Raw genomic sequence first — 19,451 nt, forward strand, 5'->3', positions numbered from 1 at the left:
TTGTACCAGAGAAACAGCTGGACATACAAATGGAGAGAGAGAGAGAGAGAGAGAGGATAGAGGGCACATCGGGCTAAAGGAGATAGACAGAGAGTGAGAGAGAGGATAGAGGGAACATCAGGCTAAAGGAGAGTGAGAAAGAGAGCGAGAGAGAGAGAGAGAGAGAGAGGATATAGGGAACATCATGCTAAAGGAGGGAAAGAGAGAGAGAGAGAGAGAGAGAGAGAGAGAGAGAATAGAGGGAACATCAGGCTAAAGGAGAGAGAGAGGATAGAGGGAACATCAGGCTAAAGGAGAGAGAGAGAGAGAGAGAGAGAGAAACTGTGAGAGAGAGAGAGAGAGAGAGAGAGAGGATAGAGGGAACATCAGGCTAAAGGAGAGAGAGAAAAAGACAGAGAGAGAGAGAGAGAGAGAGAGAAACAGAGAGAGAGAGAGGATAGAGGGAACATCAGGCTAAAGGAGAGAGAGAAAGAGACAGAGTGAGAGAGTGAGAGAGAAAAAGACAGAGGGAGAGAGAGAGAGACAGAGAGAGAGAGAGAGAGAAAGAGAGAGAGAGAGGATAGAGGGCACATCAGGCTAAAGGAGAGATAATTGAATTGAGTGCACCAGTTTTTTGCCCCACATGAGACCATCAATTTCACTCCCTCTCTCTCTCTGTCTCTTTCTCTGTCTGTCTGTCTCCTTTCTTATGAAGCTGAACTGAACAAAATTAGATGTGGCATCTGCTAGTCAAACCCTGCCCTGTCTTTGGAACATTTCAAAGCCCATTTCACACCAGACACACACACAGGGGGACGTTAACGTTCCAAACTAGAGGTCGACCGATTATGATTTTTCAACGCCGATACCGATTAATCGGCTGATTTTAAAAAAACTTTTTTTTTTGTAATAATGACAATTACAACAATACTGAATCAACACTTATTTTAACTTAATATAATACATCAATAAAAATCAATTTAGCCTCAAATAAATAATGAAACATGTTCAATTTGGTTTAAATAATGCAAAAACAAAGTGTTGGAGAAGAAAGTAAAAGTGCAATATGTGCCATGTAAGAAAGCTAACGTTTCAGTTTCTTGCTCAGAACATGAGAACATATGAAAGCTGGTGGTTCCTTTTAACATGAGACTTCAATATTCCAAGATAAGAGGTTTTAGTTTGTAGTTAATATAGTATTTATAGGACTATTTCTCTCTATACCATTTGTATTTCATATACCTTTGACTATTGGATGTTCTTATAGGTACTTTAGTATTGCCAGTGTAACAGTATAGCTTATGTCCCTCTCCTCGCCCCTACCTGGGCTCGAACCAGGAACTTCCAATAGTAAAATTCTGTCAAATTAGTTCGCAATGAGCCAGGCTGCCCAAACTGTTGCATATACCCTGACTCTGTGTGCAATGAACACAAGAGAAGTGACACAATTTCACCTGGTAAATATATTGCCTGCTAACCTGGATTTCTTTTAGCTAAATATGCAGGTTTAAAAATAAATACTTCTGTGTATTGATTTTAAGAAAGGCATGGTGTTTATGGTCAGGTACAGTCGTGGAACGATTGTGCTTTTTTCTCAAATGCGCTTTTGTTAAATCATCCCCCACCGTTGCATTGATTATAGGCAACGCAGGAAACGCTAGATAAACTAGTAATATCATCAACCATGTGTAGTTAACTAGTGATTATGTTAAGATTGATTGTTTTTTACAAGGTACGTTTAATGCTAGCTAGCAACTTACCTTGGCTTCTTACTGCATTCACGTAACAGGCAGGCTCCTCGTGGAGTGAGAGGCAGGTAGTTAGAGCGTTGGACTAGTTAACTAAAATTGCAACATTGAATCCCTGAGCTGACAATGTAAAAATCTGTCGTTCTGCCCCTGAACAGGCAGTTAACCCACTGTTCCTAGGCCATCATTGAAAATAAGAATGTGTTCTTTAACTGACTTGCCTAGTTAAAAAAAATATTAAATAAAGGTGTAAAAAAATGTACAAATAAAAAAGATCGGCAAAATCGGTGTCCAAAAATACCGATTTCCGATTGTTATGACAACTTGAAATCGGCCCTAATTAATCGGCCATTCCGATGAATCGGTCGACCTCTATTCCAAACCCATTCCACACCAGACTGACACACAGGGATCTTAACGATAATTGTTGTAATATAATACTTGACTGAATCTCTCTTTCTTGTTTTACACAACAAAAATGTATAAGCATACACTGAAAACTCTTTTCCCCTAGCACTACACAGCTGATTCAAATAATCATAATAATCATAAATTAGTTGATTACCACCTAAAGGCTCCGATGTTGGGGAAACTCTGCTATCTAATCTCAAAATCAAATCAAATGTATTTATATAGCCCTTCGTACATCAGCTGATATATCAAAGTGCTGTACAGAAACCCAGCCTAAAACCCCCAAACCGCAAGCAATGCAGGTGTAGAATGTACCTCTGCACGTCTGTCTGTCTGTCTTTCTGTCTGTCTGTCTGTCTGCCTGTCTGTCTGTCTGCCTGTCTGTCTGTCTGTCTGCCTGTCTGTCTGTCTGCCTGCCTGCCTGTCTGTCTGTCTTTATGCAACACTTTACATTCAGGACTAACATGTCATTTTTTTTGCAGTATTACTTTAGTGCCTTGTTGCAAACAGGATGCATGTTTTGGAATATGTTTTATTCTGTACAGGATTTCTTCCTTTATGTTAGTGTTGTGGAGTAACTACAACGTTGTTGATCCATCCTCTGTTATCTCCTATCACAGTCATTAACCTCTTAATGGTTTTAACCTCTAAAAGTTTAAAGGAAGCACCAGATCAATGTGCAGAGGTACAAGGTATTTGAGGTAGATATGTACATGAAGGCAGGGTAAAGTGACTAGACATCAGGATAGATAATAATAAGGTTTTTGAGGTAGATATGTACATGAAGGCAGGGTAAAGTGACTAGGCATCAGGATAGATAATAATAAGGTATTTGAGGTAGATATGTACATGAAGGCAGGGTAAAGTGACTAGTCATCAGGATAGATAATAATAAGGTATTTGAGGTAGATATGTACATGAAGGCAGGGTAAAGTGACTAGTCATCAGGATAGATAATAATAAGGTTTTTGAGGTAGATATGTACATGAAGGCAGGGTAAAGTGACTAGGCATCAGGATAGATAATAATAAGGTATTTGAGGTAGATATGTACATGAAGGCAGGGTAAAGTGACTAGACATCAGGATAGATAATAATAAGGTATTTGAGGTAGATATGTACATGAAGGCAGGGTAAAGTGACTAGACATCAGGATAGATAATAATAAGGTATTAGAGGTAGATGTGTACATGCAGGCAGGGTAAAGTGACTAGGCATCAGGATAGATAATAATAAGAATAAAATAAAGAACAGAGTAGCAGTGGGAAATTATGAGTGTAAAAGTATAACGATCTGACTGTTCTAGAATGTTCCTCAGTGTTCTAGAATGTTACTCAGTATTCTAGAATGCTCCCCAATCACACTGTTGTAGAACGTTCCTAAGACTCTTCTAGAAATGTTCCTCAATAACTGTTCTAGAATTTTCTACTATCAGACTATTCTAGAATGTTCCAGAATTAGCCGCCATTCAGTCACAGAGGTGAAAATTATTTTACACTGTGACTCAACAGGAGCGTACTTCTGAAACTCGGTGACATCTATTAACCCCACTCTGTCTCTGCATTCTCCCAAACAAGTCTCCAAGCCATTTGTGTCTGGGGAGAATCACCCATTTATTCACTGTGAAATGCATTCAATTTCAGAGGCACCTATTACCAGTCCCATTCAATCAACAATCACCTCTTGACCCTCTCATTCTGTTTTAATCTACTCATTGGGTGCATCCCAATAATCCCTGAAGGGTACACCAACCTAAAAGCACTGGATTGGTGGATGCATGGGTTTTAAATCAATGGAAGTGAACAAGTGTACACTTTTGGGAGATCTGCTTTCTCCATAGAGATGGAAAGAGGTTACAATCTTATATCCATCCATTAAATTATGGCCTCTGTGAGCACATGGGCAGCGCCATTGAGGCCATCTCCATTCTGAAGTAGTCAAATATCTTCTTCACGATTGGCTGGTTGGACATGACTCCAACAGGGTCATCAGGAGCGATCAGCCAATGAAATTGGAAGTCCCACCTAAGGCTGTTGCGGTGACCGTATTATCACCACACCGGCGGTCACAAATCACTAAGGCAGACAAATTCCAGTGCTTTAAGACCTTAACCATTGTGCCAGTGCCGAAGCAGTCGACCGCATCAAGCCTGAATGACTTCCGACCTGTTGCACTCACCCCCACGATCATGAAGTGTTTTTCGAAAAGACTGGTTTTGGCCTACCTTAAGTCCTGCCTTCCTCCAACAGTGGATCACCTACCGACCAAACAGGTTTACAGAGGACGCCATCTCCACAGCTTTACACTCTGCCCTGACCTATCTGGACAAAACCAACACCTATGTGAGAATGCTGTTCATAGACTTTAGCTCAGCATTCAATACAGTCATTCCCTCTAGGCTGGTCACCAAACTCCATGACCTAGGGATCAGCCCCTCTCTCTGTAACTGGACTTAGGACTTCCTGACCAACAGACCCCAGTCTGTCAGGTTAGACAACTTCACTTCCTCAACACAGAATCTGAACACCGGTGTGCCACAGGGCTGCGTGCTGAGTCCCCTCCTGTACTCCCTCTTCACCTACGACTGCATTCCTGTACACGGTTCCAACACCATAGTCAAGTTCACAGACGACACTACGGTGGTAGGTCTGATCAGTGACAATGACGAGTCAGCCGACAGGGAGGAGGTCAAGCACCTGGCTGCATGGTGCGCTGACAACAACCTGGCCCTCAATACAAAGAAAACCAAGGAGCTTATTGTGGATTACAGGAAGTCTAAAAGCTGCAGCCATGCCCCAGTTCTCATTGACGGCACTGAGGTGGCGCGTGTGCCCAGCTTCAAATTCCTGGGTGTCTTCATCTACGAGGACCACTCCTGGACCCTCAACACCTCAACCCTGGTCAAAAAGGCACAGCCGGGCCTGCACTTTTTGAGGAGGCTGAAGAAGGCCCGCCTGTCTCCCAAGATCCTGGTGAACTTTTACGGCTGCATGGTCAAGCGCAATCTGACTAACTGCGCCACAGTGTGGTTTGGCGGATACTCACATCACTGGTGCCCAACTCCCTGCCATTGTAGACCTCCAGTGCAAGCAGTGTCTGCATTGGGCGCTGCATCATCAGGAACCCTTCACATCCATGCCACAAACTGTTTGCCCTCCTACCATCAGGCAGGCGGTGCAGATCTCTACGTTTCCACACTAGCAGGCTCAAGAACAGTTTATTTCTAGCTACTGTAACCCTGCTGAATTCTGTGACACGCTACTAGCCATATCCACCCGCCCACTGCTTAGTACTGCCTCTCAGGGACCTACTCTACTTTGCACTCTTCACGGTCCTACTGGACTCTGACATTGCTTTGCAAAGTCTGATTAAGGACATTATTCAGTTGTACATGTACATGACTATCTCGGTAACCTCATTGCTGCTCTCCCTGTATTTCAGTTGCATGCCTCCTTGCCCTTTCAATTTGCCTTCATTGCACATTTAGACTTGCCATTTGTACTTGCCATTTGCCTTCATTGCATATTTGTACATCCCACTTAATAACATACATTGTATTTAATTGTTTCACTTGAAAAAATGTTGTACTCTTTTATTTGCACTTCTGGCCAGATGCTAACTGCATTTCAATGTACTGTACTTGTACTTGTTCAATGACAATAAAGTTGGATCTAATCTAATCTATCACGGTAATTAGGCTTCTCCCACATCTGATGCTGCTGCTGGTCATTAGTAGCCTACCAAACTTGCTAACTGCCTGGTACTCGGCACTCTGTTGTTCCTCTAGTCACTCTGACATCAATGCAAATGTAATCGAAAATCTAATCAAACACCTTATGAGAGCCCATGAGCTCATGTTGCGCAACATTTCTATAGGTAAAGCAATTGCTGATGGCCTCTATTAAAAAGAGGAGGATCCCATCCAATTCATCCCAAAGGTGTTCACTGGAGTTGAGGTCTGTGCTCTGTGCGGGCCAGTCAAGTTCGTTCACACTGATCTCGACAAACCTTTTCTGTATGGACTTCGCTTTGTGCACGGGGGAATTGTCATGCTGAAACAGGAAAGGACCTTCCCCAATCTGTTGCCCCAAAGTTGGAAGCACATAACCGTCTGGAATGTCATTGTATGCTGTAGCGTTAATATTTTCCTTCACTAGAACTAAGGGGCCCGAACCATGAAAAACAGCCCCAGACTTTATTCCTCCTCCACCAAACTTTACAGTTGGCACTATGCATTGGGACAGATAGCATTCTCCTGGCATCCGTCAAACCCAGATTAGTCCATCAGACTGCCAGATCTATGGTGAATCATGGTGGTTAGCATCATGCTGTGGGGATGTTTTTCAGCGGCAGGGACTGGGAGACTAGTCAGGATCGAGGGAAAGATGAACAGAGCAAAGTACGGAGAGATTGTTGATGAAAACCTGCTCCAGAGCGCTCCGGACCTCAGACTGGGACGAAGGTTCACCTTCCAACAGGACAATGACCCTAAGCACACAGCCAAGACAATGCAGGAGTGGCTTCGGGACAAGTCTTTGAATGTCCTTGATTGGCCCAGCCAGAGCCCAGACTTGAACCTGATTGAACATCTCTGGAGAAACCTGAAAATAGCTGTGCAGCGACGCTTCCCATCCAACCTGACAGAGCTTGAGAGGATCTGCAGAGAAGAATGGGAGAAACTCCCCAAATACAGGTGTGCCAAGCTAGTAGCATCAGACCCAAGAAGACTCCAGGCTGTAATCGCTGCCAAAGATGCTTCAACAAGGTACTGAATAACGGGTCTGAATACTTAGGTAAATGTGGTATTTCAGTAACATTTTTATAAATTAGCAACAATTTCTCAAAACCTGTTATTGCTTTGTCATTATGCGTTATCGTGTGTAGATTTATGAGAATTTTTATTTATTTTTTAATCCATTTTAGAATATGGCTGTAATGTAAAAAGTCAAGGGTCTGAATACTTTCTGAATGCACTGTGTGTGCATATATATATATATATATATATATATATATATATATATATATATATATATATATATATATATATATATTTCTAAATGGTTTGAGAAGAACAACATTGGCAATTCAGGCATAGCATATATGCAGTGAAAATGTATTGGGACTATAGCCTACTTACTACAGAACGGTTATTAATTGGGTTATGTTACATAGGCGTTTTAAAGTCACGTTAGAAAAACTTCTGAGCGGTAGATCTCGGCTTGTATTTGGGACTCGCAAAAGTGATCTTGGCTCAGTCAGAAAAGGTTAGTGACCAATGGACTATACCAACCATAGACGTGGATACTAGGCTAGAGAACAGATACTACTTTCGACAATAGATACTACTATTGCAGATACAATTCTCTATATGAAACCAATAGTATATATAGTATTGGTATTAGGCTATACCGCCCATTGCATTTACCTATTCTGAGTACTTGCTGTGAACTCCGGCTGAACTGCACCGTGAAGAGTACCAGCCAGGGAAACAGGCTCTTCCTCCTCTCCATACTCCCGTAATCCAACTTTACGTTAATCATACCGATACCGACAGCGTGAAATAACACGTAGTATGATCCATGCAGAGAATAATCCGGAGAACAGTCCCCATCGCCTCGAAGATTTCAGGCATTCCTCGGAAGATAAATAGATGCTCCCCCAACTATGGTTCCTCTCTCTCTGTCTCTCTCGCTCTCTTTTCGTTTGTTTGCGCTCTCGGTTTCCACTAGTTACCACAGCTACAAAGTCAAAATGGTCTATTTCGTAAAAATGTATGAAAACAAACATGAGCTTTTTGGTCTTAATTTAGTGCTAGGCATAAGGTTTGCAGTGTGGTTAGATTTAAAATCACATTTGAAGAAGATAAATTGTAGAAATGTGCACGGTTTATGACTTTAAGGCTGTGGTAACTAGTGACGACTCTCGCTTGCTCAACTCAGCTACGCACATCTCAAATCCATTTACGTTCACGTGGTTATTCCATTATTCCAAACTGAGCGTTTACTTTGCCATCCAAAATGTAATTGGTTAAATGTAATCTCTCTCTCTCTCTCTCTCCCTTCACCAAACATGAAAGTAATTGTTTGAGGATGAGGACAGTTTGATGAATAAGCTTTACATAAAGGTTCACCTCCATGCAAGCCAGTGATTAGACAGTCAGCATATAGAAGTTTCAATGCAAATTATTATTTTTTTTATCTCAATATCAAATAATTTCTTGGTAATAATTAAGTACTGTACCTTACTGTGATTGTTTTTAAATTAAAATGGTCAACAACAACAAAAAAAGAGAACCGCAAAGAGCAACTCCCTCTGGGAGTGGTCTGGGTGGGGAGAGGAAAACTAGCTGTTATCAGTAGTTCTACTCCCTCTGATCAATGTTTCAGTAGGTCTACTCCCTCTGATCAATGTTTCAGTAGGTCTACTCCCTCTGATCAATGTTTCAGTAGGTCTACTCCCTCTGATCAATGTTTCAGTAGGTCTACTCCCTCTGATCAATGTTTCAGTAGGTCTACTCCCTCTGATCAATGTTTCAGTAGGTCTACTCCCTCTGATCAATGTTTCAGTAGGTCTACTCCCTCTGATCAATGTTTCAGTATGATGTTTCAGTATAATGCTGAAACATTGATTGCTGTATGTTAGTGACTCTTGTTTTGTTTAAGGTGAAAATGCCGTTTAAACATCAATGGAAAAATCGTTATTTTATTTAGGGCCAAATTTGATAGATTATTTTGTTGTTGTTGATAAATCTCGATGAAGTAATGCCATTATCTTGATTATTAATCATTTGAATCGTTTGACAGCCTTACTGTTTATGTTTGTGGCGGTAGTCTAGTGCGTTCACTATAACCATTTTCAGAGTGGAACCAACTTGGATGTAGCACACCAATGGTTGTGACCGTTTGACATCTTTTTTATTAATACATTTTATATTTAGACATTCCCTCGACCCTTTAAAGTAATCTTTTCAATACTGGGTAAAACAACAAATTAATGAATATCGACATTAAGAAAGTATAAGTCTTGTATAATGCGCTAACGTGCAGATGTCGTAAGGAGTTTCTAAACGGGTTATTTGTCTCCATCTAGTGTTAGAACAGTTGTACTACAACCTGACTGACTTCATTAGAGATCAACCAACAATAACTGACTTTACATTAGTCTAAATAATGGTGTCGATGAATCAATCGGACACAAACTGGGGGCCGTTATCTGACATGATTGATAATTAAATGTGTTGTGTTTAAAAATTAAAATATCTGATCATATAAAATGCGTTGTGTTTATATTTCTTCCCCCCCCCAAAAAAAAAATCTGATAAACAAACAAATCTAAACCATCAAATGTCAAATCATATTTTTCGCCGAGATAGCCAGTCAATTTGAGTAACGTTATTGTGTATTCCACGTAAAGACGCAATTTTACGTTATTACGCGATGACATCACAACGTCATTTAGCAACAAATCGACCTGCCTCGAGCAAGGAAGTTTCCTTTAAAATTATTCATAAATATTATCCTGCCAACCACTATATGAAGAAGTTTAAGGAAAACATCAACTCAAATTGCTCCTTTTGTAATGACCACCCAGAAACAGTGTTGCATCTTTTTTGGCATTGTATTCATGTAAGAAAACTGTGGCAAGACATCAGTAGGTTTATAATTGAACACATTTATGAAGATTTTACACTATTGTGGAGAGATGTACTGTTTGGATTCTTTACATACAATAGAAATAAGCGGAATCATTTTTATGTAATTCATTTCATTATTCTTTTGGCCAAATTTCATATACACAAATGTAAATTTACAAACAGAAAACCACATTTTCGTACCCTACAAAAATAAATTGAACTGTATTTTAAGACGGTTAAATGCTCTACTAACAAAAAAAGCTGTTAGAATTGTAAGTATATGCATGTCCCTTAAGGTCCTTGTGTAATTGTAATGTGATATTGTACCCCCTAGCTCGATTGTCTATTGTTTGTAATCTATGTATGCTTGTGTTCCCTCATGTGCTTTATGTATTGATTTGAAATTAATAAAACAAATTTTTAAAAATAATAATAAAATAAAGACCTGCCTCGAGCAATTCCCCCTGGAAATTAGTTGGCAACGAGATTATGAACTCATCATGGCCAGAAAAGGTGAGGAATTTATTCTGCAATGGTCATGATATGTATAATAATGTATTATGTTGATAAATTAAATACTGTCTACTCGAGAAATGTAACATTGCTGTATTCAGACGTAACCTACAAAACGTCAATGGAAAAAAAGTCTGTTCTACCGTTAAACTACGGATCGCATAGAGGAAAACACTTGAGTTTATATACTTACTACTGTACAGTAGGACCAATGAAATGAGATGGGACGTTGCCTTCAAAACGGCAATGGAAAAAGTATCCTAATTTGTTGTAGACTATTTCGCGAGTATGAAATCATCAGTCGGAAAAGGTGAGGAATTTATTCTTCAATTATCATGGAAATGAAATAAATAGTAGGAAATAGATGACTATATATAATTATTTGAGATGTTTTACATTTTTATTTTATTTAACCAGGCACGTCCGTTATTAAGAACAATCCTGGACGAGGCTGAGCAAATTGTTCTCCGCCCTATGGGCTCCCTTTCACGGCCGGTTGTGATACAGCCTGGATTCAAACCAGGGTGTTTGTAGTGACGGCACTAGCGCTGAGATGCATTGCCTTACACCGCTGCGCCACTCGCGAGCCCAACAAAATAGACTGTCAGAAGTGGGATTCGAACCCACGCCTCCAGGGGAGACTGCGACCTGAACGCAGCGCCTTAGACCGCTCGGCCATCCTGACACACTAGATGCAAGAACAACAGTTAATGGTAGTCACTCTTCTCACTAACACAATTGCCTTTTCGATTTAGTTTCCTGTTTTATTGTTCTGAAATAGTGTCGTCATATATTCCAGCGACTGTTGCCTTCTGGGAAAACAATATTTCACCAATATAAACTGTTCGTACATATGGTTTAAAGTTTGCAGTGGGAGGAAAGCACATTTTCAAGTTAAATTTAGTTTTTACAAATTCCAGTTTTTGTGTGAAAACCATGTAGGCAGATGAGGTCACTGGAGACGACGAAGATACAGACCCGTACACTTTTGGTAGTTTGTGAAACACTTTCCCATGACGAATCACTGCCACCTGGTGGTCAATCCGGTGAATTTAATGTGAATAATCCATTCAGACTTCTAAACAGATAAGAGACTATTTACAGTTTCTCAATCTCATACATGCATTTTTTTTGTAACAACGTTGTCAGTTGTCGAAACGGTGTTCACAAGACACAAAACTAGGTGACAGTTTGCAAAACAGTACTTCTTATTTTATTTTTAAAATGTAGCTGTCTTCTCAAAACAAGTACATGAATCCAAACCAAATGATACCGTCAGAATCGCAAGTGCATTCTTTAAAACATGACTGTCTGCAAAAAAGATGAACACAAACATATATTTGTTGAGTCTAAGCTGACAAAACAGAAAGTTAGTCTGTCTTTTAGGTAGATTTGATTTCAGATCAATAGATTGTCTTTGCAGTAACTAAATCATGATGATCAAATTTGGAAATACAACTATCAAAAGATGCAGGAATTATGGGTAATTTACTGTCCTTTTTTAATGCATATTTCAACCCCCCCCCCCCCAAAAAAATGTATACACATCAAATTTAATATTATTCCTGATCAAAAGGAAAGAAATGAAATATCCACATTGTGTGATTCATTCATCACCATCATCGTAATCCAGATGCATGTATTTGATGTGAAGGCTGGTGGGCTCATCGGCTCGGCAACTTTCCACCGACGCAGAAACACAACCCACTAAATATAATATAGGCTCAATTAAATGAGCGATGCCCATGGTAATTTGTTGTATGTCTTTTTCGAGATTATGAACTCATCATGGCCAGAAAAGGTGAGGAATTTATTCTGCAATGGTCATGATATGTGTAATAATGTATTATGTTGATAAATTAAATATTGTCTACTCGAGAAATGTAATATTGCTGTATTCAGACGTAGCCTACAAAACGTCAATGGAAATAGTCTGTTCTACCGTTAAACTACGGATCGCATAGAGGAAAACACTTGAGTTTATATACTTACTACTGTACAGTAGGACCAATGAAATTGGTTGTGATACAGCCTGGATTCAAACCAGGGTGTTTGTAGTGACGGCACTAGCGCTGAGATGCATTGCCTTACACCGCTGCGCCACTCGCGAGCCCAACAAAATAGACTGTCAGAAGTGGGATTCGAACCCACGCCTCCAGGGGAGACTGCGACCTGAACGCAGCGCCTTAGACCGCTCGGCCATCCTGACACACTAGATGCAAGAACAACAGTTAATGGTAGTCACTCTTCTCACAAACACAATTGCCTTTTCGATTTAGTTTCCTGTTTTATTGTTCTGAAATAGTGTCGTCATATATTCCAGCGACTGTTGCCTTCTGGGAAAACAATATTTCACCAATATAAACTGTTCGTACATATGGTTTAAAGTTTGCAGTGGGAGGAAAGCACATTTTCAAGTTAAATTTAGTTTTTATAAATTCCAGTTTTTGTGTGAAAACCATGTAGGCAGATGAGGTCACTGGAGACGACGAAGATACAGACCCGTACACTTTTGGTAGTTTGTGAAACACTTTCCCATGACGAATCACTGCCACCTGGTGGTCAATCCGGTGAATTTAATGTGAATAATCCATTCAGACTTCTGAACAGATAAGAGACTCCACTATTTACAGTATTACAGTTTCTCAATCTCATACATGCATTTTTTTTGTAACAACGTTGTCAGTTGTCGAAACGGTGTTCACAAGACACAAAACTATGTGACAGTTTGCAAAACAGAACTTTTTAAATGTATTTTTAAAATGTAGCTGTCTTCTCAAAACAAGTACATCAATCCAAACCAAATGATACCGTCAGAATCGCAAGTGCATTCTTTAAAACATGACTGTCTGCAAAAAAGATGAACACAAACATATATTTGTTGAGTCTAAGCTGACAAAACAGAAAGTTAGTCTGTCTTTTAGGTAGATTTGATTTCAGATCAATAGATTGTCTTTGCAGTAACTAAATCATGATGATCAAATTTGGAAATACAACTATCAAAAGATGCAGGAATTATGGGTAATTTACTGTCCTTTTTTAATGCATATTTCAACCCCCCCCCCCCCAAAAAAATGTATACACATCAAATTTAATATTATTCCTGATCAAAAGGAAAGAAATGAAATATCCACATTGTGTGATTCATTCATCACCATCATCGTAATCCAGATGCATGTATTTGATGTGAAGGCTGGTGGGCTCATCGGCTCGGCAACTTTCCACCGATGCAGAAACACAACCCACTAAAGAAATAAGGACCCTGGTGAATACAATGGAGGAACACAACTAATATCAACCAAGTCTCAAATCACACCGAAAACAAAGCTTTAATGTTGGAGATGATGTGTTTAGGAGTAAAACCCCAAAGTTACTTATAAAATAACTCAACTTTCTTCTCTGCAGTGTTGTCAAGAATCATAGCAGTTAGACAGTCCTCATCTTTCCTTATAGTCTACTACTACTGAAGACATTTAACATTTTGTGCAGCCTGCTACGTGTTGATATTCTGTGAGCAAAACACTTTTTACACTCAACTTTGTATTCATTGATGACAATTGTATTTAAAGTTTAGCAAAAAAATGGGTCTAAGATATTCGATCCAGGAAACAAAGGCAAGAACTTTATCTGACATCCTGAAAATCTATTTAATCATTTGACCATGGTTGGTTTGCTATAGGTCTGTTTAACCAGTTCATTTGACCAAGGTTGGTTTGCTATAGGTCTGTTTAACCAGTTCATTTGACCATGGTTGGTTTGCTATAGGTCCGTTTAACCAGTTCATTTGACCAAGGTTGGTTTGCTATAGGTCCGTTTAACCAGTTCATTTGACCATGGTTGGTTTGCTATAGGTCCGTTAAACCAGTTCATTTGACCAAGGTTGGTTTGCTATAGGTCCGTTTAACCAGTTCATTTGACCAAGGTTGGTTTGCTATAGGTCCGTTTAACCAGTTCATTTGACCAAGGTTGGTTTGCTATAGGTCCGTTTAACCAGTTCATTTGACCAAGGTTGGTTTGCTATAGTTCCGTTTAACCAGTTCATTTGACCAAGGTTGGTTTGCTATAGGTCCGTTTAACCAGTTCATTTGACCAAGGTTGGTTTGCTATAGGTCTGTTTAACCAGTTCATTTGACCATGGTTGGTTTGCTATAGGTCCGTTTAACCAGTTCATTTGACCAAGGTTGGTTTGCTATAGGTCCGTTTAACCAGTTCATTTGACCATGGTTGGTTTGCTATAGGTCCGTTAAACCAGTTCATTTGACCAAGGTTGGTTTGCTATAGGTCCGTTTAACCAGTTCATTTGACCAAGGTTGGTTTGCTATAGGTCCGTTTAACCAGTTCATTTGACCAAGGTTGGTTTGCTATAGGTCCGTTTAACCAGTTCATTTGACCAAGGTTGGTTTGCTATAGTTCCGTTTAACCAGTTCATTTGACCAAGGTTGGTTTGCTATAGGTCCGTTTAACCAGTTAATTTGACCAAGGTTGGTTTGCTATAGGTCCGTTTAACCAGTTCATTTGACCATGGTTGGTTTGCTATAGGTACGTGCAGCTGTCCTGGCCTCCTCTTCCTCTTCCTCCTTCAGTGCAGCTGTCCTGGCCTCCTCTTCCTCCTTCAGTGCAGCTATCCTGGCCTCCTCTTCCTCCTTCAGTGCAGCTGTCCTGGCCTCCTCTTCCTCCTTCAGTGCAGCTATCCTGGCCTCCTCTTCCTCCTTCAGTGCAGCTGTCCTGGCCTCCTCTTCCTCCTTCAGTGCAGCTATCCTGGCCTCCTCTTCCTCCTTCAGTGCAGCTGTCCTGGCCTGCTCTTCCTCCTTAATCTGCTCCTCTATGTGCCCTGGTTCTGGCTCTGGACACACGGAGAGAGATAACGATATTACTATGAAACTATATATATATATATACATATGAGTTGATTCGAGTAGACTACTGCTTGGCTGTAAAAGCTCCAGACCTCAGAGACTGGTTTGTACTGAAATACAGAGCGAAATGTTATGCTTGTTTTATCACATGTTGATTTAACTTGTTTAAAGGGCTTCATTCCAGTCTTCACTTTCTCCTATAATTAAACAACATTGTCTGTGTATGAATATAATAGCAAGAAGGCACGAGGGGGTGTGATATAAAGCCAATATACCACGGCGAAGGACTGTATCCAGGCACTCCGCATTGCGTCGTGCTCGAGAACAGCCCTTAGCCGTGGTGTATTGGCCATATATCACACCCCCTCGTGCCTTCTTGCTTAAGTATACTATATTGAATGTGTTTATACGACATTACCTTGTGATCCAGAACAGCTTCATCTACGGGGCGGTGTGTAGTATGGTTGGTGTGTAGTTTTGCAGTCTGCCACACCACACAGGCAGGCTGTTTATCCTCCAGACAGAAGAGCTTGAATTTCTCTCTGTGCAGACTGCAGAACATCTCAAACGTCCTCTTGAGTTTCTAGCTGGGACGGTGAGAAGGCTTCACACAGGTTCCTCAAGGCCACGTTAAGGGGAGGATGATTTTCACGATCTCTTCCTGTAAAGTGGACATTCCCAAAGTTCCTTTAGTCTCCTGCAGACAGGCTTTACAGAAGACAGACAGGCTTTACAGAAGACAGACAGGCTTTATAGAAGACAGACAGGCTTTACAGAAGACAGACAGGCATTATAGAAGACAGACAGGCTTTACAGAAGACAGACAGGCTTTATAGAAGACAGACAGGCTTTACAGAAGACAGACAGGCTTTACAGAAGACAAGGCTTTCCAGAAACTGTGGCTACACCTCAGGATGACAGGATTCTTGAAGACAAACAGGACAGGAGAGATCCTGCTCTGGGAGAGACGATATGGAAGCCATTCTGGGTTGGCTCTGGAATGGCTTCTGAGGAGAAAGGTAATGTAACATCTAATCAATGTCACAAGTTCTGAGACGGATATAAAAATCAAGGAAAGTTTATTAAACAAATTCAGGTTTAGCTTTGCTTGTTGTCGGAGACACAATAACCGTAACACATTAAAAGCATCCATGAAATGGTTTCTTAGATCGGATACTTCTGCTCAAGAGTTTTCTGAAATACAAATGTAGCTACTTTTAGAAATGTATTTGGAACTTTAAGCAACTTTTGAAAAGTGACTCAAACGCTAAAATGCATTTTCCCTCTAAATGACACAAAACTATTTTCTTTTGTCACGCACTCAGTCACAACACCCGTGACAGGCTGCAAAAGTGCATTGTGTGTGACGTCAGCAGCAGGCGCAGCTCGTGCACAGGCCAGCAGTGATTACCGCAAATTGCAAATCATCTGCCTGTGCACGAGCTGAGCGCCTGCTGTTGACGTCACTCACAACGCACTTTTGCAGCCAGTCACGATAACTAACTACCAATACACTGCTTAAAACTATAATTGTTCAGAATGTGTAGGTTTACTAGATAAAAATAAAATAAATGAAATGTAATTGTTCAATAATGTGTAATGTGTAATTGTTCAATAATAAAATGTGTTGTGTTTAAAAATAAAAATATCTGATCATATAAAACGCGTTGTGTTTATATAAATTTTATTACAAAAAAAATTGAAAAACAAACTAATCTAAACTAACAAATGTCAAATCATATTTTTGGCCTAGATAGCCAGTCAATTTGAGTAACGTTATTGTGTGTATTCTACGTAATGACGTAGATTTACGTTATTACGCGATGACATCACAACGTCATTTAGCATCTTTAGCAACAAATTGACCTGCCTCGAGCAACTCCCCCTGGAAATGTTATAAACTGCGCTCCCTGTTGGATGCATATAGGCTAATCTATTCTAGGCTAGAGCAAAAACTATAAAATATAATATAGCCTAATAGGCTCAATTAAATGAGCGATGCCCATGGTAATTTGTTGTATGTCTTTTTCGAGATTATGAACTCATCATGGCCAGAAAAGGTGAGGAATTTATTCTGCAATGGTCATGATATGTGTAATAATGTATTATGTTGATAAATTAAATATTGTCTACTCGAGAAATGTAATATTGCTGTATTCAGACGTAGCCTACAAAACGTCAATGGAAATAGTCTGTTCTACCGTTAAACTACGGATCGCATAGAGGAAAACACTTGAGTTTATATACTTACTACTGTACAGTAGGACCAATGAAATTGGTTGTGATACAGCCTGGATTCAAACCAGGGTGTCTGTAGTGACGGCACTAGCGCTGAGATGCATTGCCTTACACCGCTGCGCCACTCGGGAGTACAACAAAATAGACTGTCAGAAGTGTGATTCGAACCCACGCCTCCAGGGGAGACTGCGACCTGAACGCAGCGCCTTAGACAGCTCGGCCATCCTGACAAACTAGATGCAAGAACAACAGTTAATGGTAGTTTCACTCTTCTCACTAAACACAAACAATTGCCTTTTCGATTTAGTTTCCTGTTTTATTGTTCTGAAATAGTGTCGTCATATATTCCTGCTACTGTTGCCTTCTGGGAACACAATATTTCACCAATATAAACTGTTCGTACATATGGTTTAAAGTTTGCAGTGGGAGGAAAGCACATTTTCAAGTTAAATTTAGTTTTTATAATTTCCAGTTTTTGTGTGAAAACCATGTAGGCAGATGAGGTCACTGGAGACGACGAAGATACAGACCCGTACACTTTTGGTAGTTTGTGAAACACTTTCCCATGACGAATCACTGCCACCTGGTGGTCAATCCGGTGAATTTAATTTGAATAATCCATTCACACTTCTAAACAGATAAGAGACTCCACTATTTACAGTTTTACAGTTTCTCAATCTCATACATGCATTTTTTTTGTAACAACGTTGTCAGTTGTCGAAACGGTGTTCACAAGACACAAAACTATGTGACAGTTTGCAAAACAGGACTTTTTATTTTATTTTTAGAATAGAGCTGTCTTCTCAAAACAAATACATGAATCCAAACCAAATGATACCGTCAGAATCGCAAGTGCATTCTTTAAAACATGACTGTCTGCAAAAAAGATGAACACAAACATATATTTGTTGAATCTAAGCTGACAAAACAGAAAGTTAGTCTGTCTTTTAGGTAGATTTGATTTCAGATCAATAGATTGTCTTTGCAGTAACTAAATCATGATGATCAAATTTGGAAATACAACTATCAAAAGATGCAGGAATTATGGGTAATTTACTGTCCTTTTTTTATGCATATTTCACCCCCCCAATTCATACACATCAAATTAAATATTATTCCTGATCAAAAGGAAAACAATTAAATATCCACATTGTGTGATTCATTCATCACCATCATCGTAATCCAGATGCATGTATTCGATGTGAAGGCTGGTGGGCTCATCGGCTCGGCAACTTTCCACCGATGCAGAAACACAACCCACTAAAGAAATAAGGACCCTGGTGAATACAATGTAGGAACACAACTAATATCAACCAAGTCTCAAATCACATCGAAAACAAAGCTTTAATGTTGGAGATGATGTGTTTAGGAGTAAAACCCCAAAGTTACTTACAAAATAACTCAACTTTCTTCTCTGCAGTGTTGTCAAGAATCATAGCAGTTAGACAGTCCTCATCTTTCCTTATAGTCTACTACTACTGAAGACATTTAACATTTTGTGCAGCCTGCTACGTGTTGATATTCTGTGAGCTAAACACTTTTTACACTCAACTTTGTATTCATTTATGACAATTGTATATAAAGTTTAGCAAAAAATTGGGTCTAAGATATTCGATCCAGGAAACAAAGGTAGGAACTTAATCTGACATTCTGAAAATCTATTTAATCATTTGACCATGGTTGGTTTGCTATAGGTCCGTTTAACCAGTTCATTTGACCATGGTTGGTTTGCTATAGGTCCGTTTAACCAGTTCATTTGACCATGGTTGGTTTGCTATAGGTATGTTTATCAATAGTTAATTTGACCATGGTTGGTTTGCCAAAGGTACATTTAACTCCAGTTAATTTGACCATGGTTGGTTTGCTATAGGTCCGTTTAACCAGTTCATTTGACCATGGTTGGTTTGCTATAGGTCCGTTTAACCAGTTCATTTGACCATGGTTGGTTTGCTATAGGTCCGTTTAACCAATTCATTTGACCGTGGTTGGTTTGCTATAGGTATGTTTATCAATAGTTAATTTGACCATGGTTGGTTTGCCAAAGGTACATTTAACTCCAGTTAATTTGACCATG

General features: G+C 39.8%; 1 protein-coding gene, 1 long non-coding RNA gene and 2 other non-coding genes across 10 annotated transcripts in view; all 4 read right to left on the bottom strand.

The window, feature by feature from the left end:
- The window catches only part of grik1a (glutamate ionotropic receptor kainate type subunit 1a), an 87,916-nt gene extending 79,821 nt beyond the window's left edge, over nt 1–8,095 (bottom strand). For 3 of the 6 annotated variants that reach the window (XR_016493173.1, XR_016493172.1, XM_090226354.1), the window contains exon 1: nt 7,563–8,095. Coding sequence is in view for 4 of the 6 variants with exons in the window: in XM_090226354.1 (XP_090082480.1) it covers nt 7,563–7,677 (115 nt within the window). In the remaining 2 variants the exon portion in view is untranslated. The remainder of the gene's footprint in view (nt 1–7,562) is intronic. The other 3 variants (XM_036967582.2, XM_090226353.1, XM_090226355.1) reach the window with 2 other exon arrangements.
- Nucleotides 8,096–10,885: 2,790 nt separating this feature from the next.
- On the bottom strand, nt 10,886–10,968 carry trnal-cag (transfer RNA leucine (anticodon CAG)). Its single transcript has one exon. It is a non-coding gene; the product is annotated as a tRNA-Leu (tRNA).
- A 499-nt stretch (nt 10,969–11,467) lies between these two features.
- On the bottom strand, nt 11,468–17,800 carry LOC149970322 (uncharacterized). 2 transcript variants are annotated; one of them, XR_016493185.1, is made up of 5 exons: nt 17,391–17,800; nt 16,048–16,146; nt 15,558–15,800; nt 12,276–15,126; nt 11,468–11,990 (listed from the first exon to the last, which is right to left on the bottom strand). It is a non-coding gene; the product is annotated as an uncharacterized LOC149970322 (long non-coding RNA). The 2 variants fall into 2 exon arrangements; XR_016493184.1 differs by lacking the exons at nt 15,558–15,800; nt 16,048–16,146 and having other exon boundaries at nt 12,276–13,545; nt 17,391–17,707.
- trnal-cag (transfer RNA leucine (anticodon CAG)) lies at nt 12,410–12,492 on the bottom strand. The gene has a single exon. It is a non-coding gene; the product is annotated as a tRNA-Leu (tRNA).
- Nucleotides 17,801–19,451: the final 1,651 nt, after the last annotated feature.

This window comes from Oncorhynchus mykiss, chromosome 29, assembly GCF_057628025.1.
Source record: "Oncorhynchus mykiss isolate SJ-2025 chromosome 29, ASM5762802v1, whole genome shotgun sequence".
In the NCBI taxonomy this organism is placed as follows: Eukaryota; Metazoa; Chordata; class Actinopteri; order Salmoniformes; family Salmonidae; genus Oncorhynchus; species Oncorhynchus mykiss.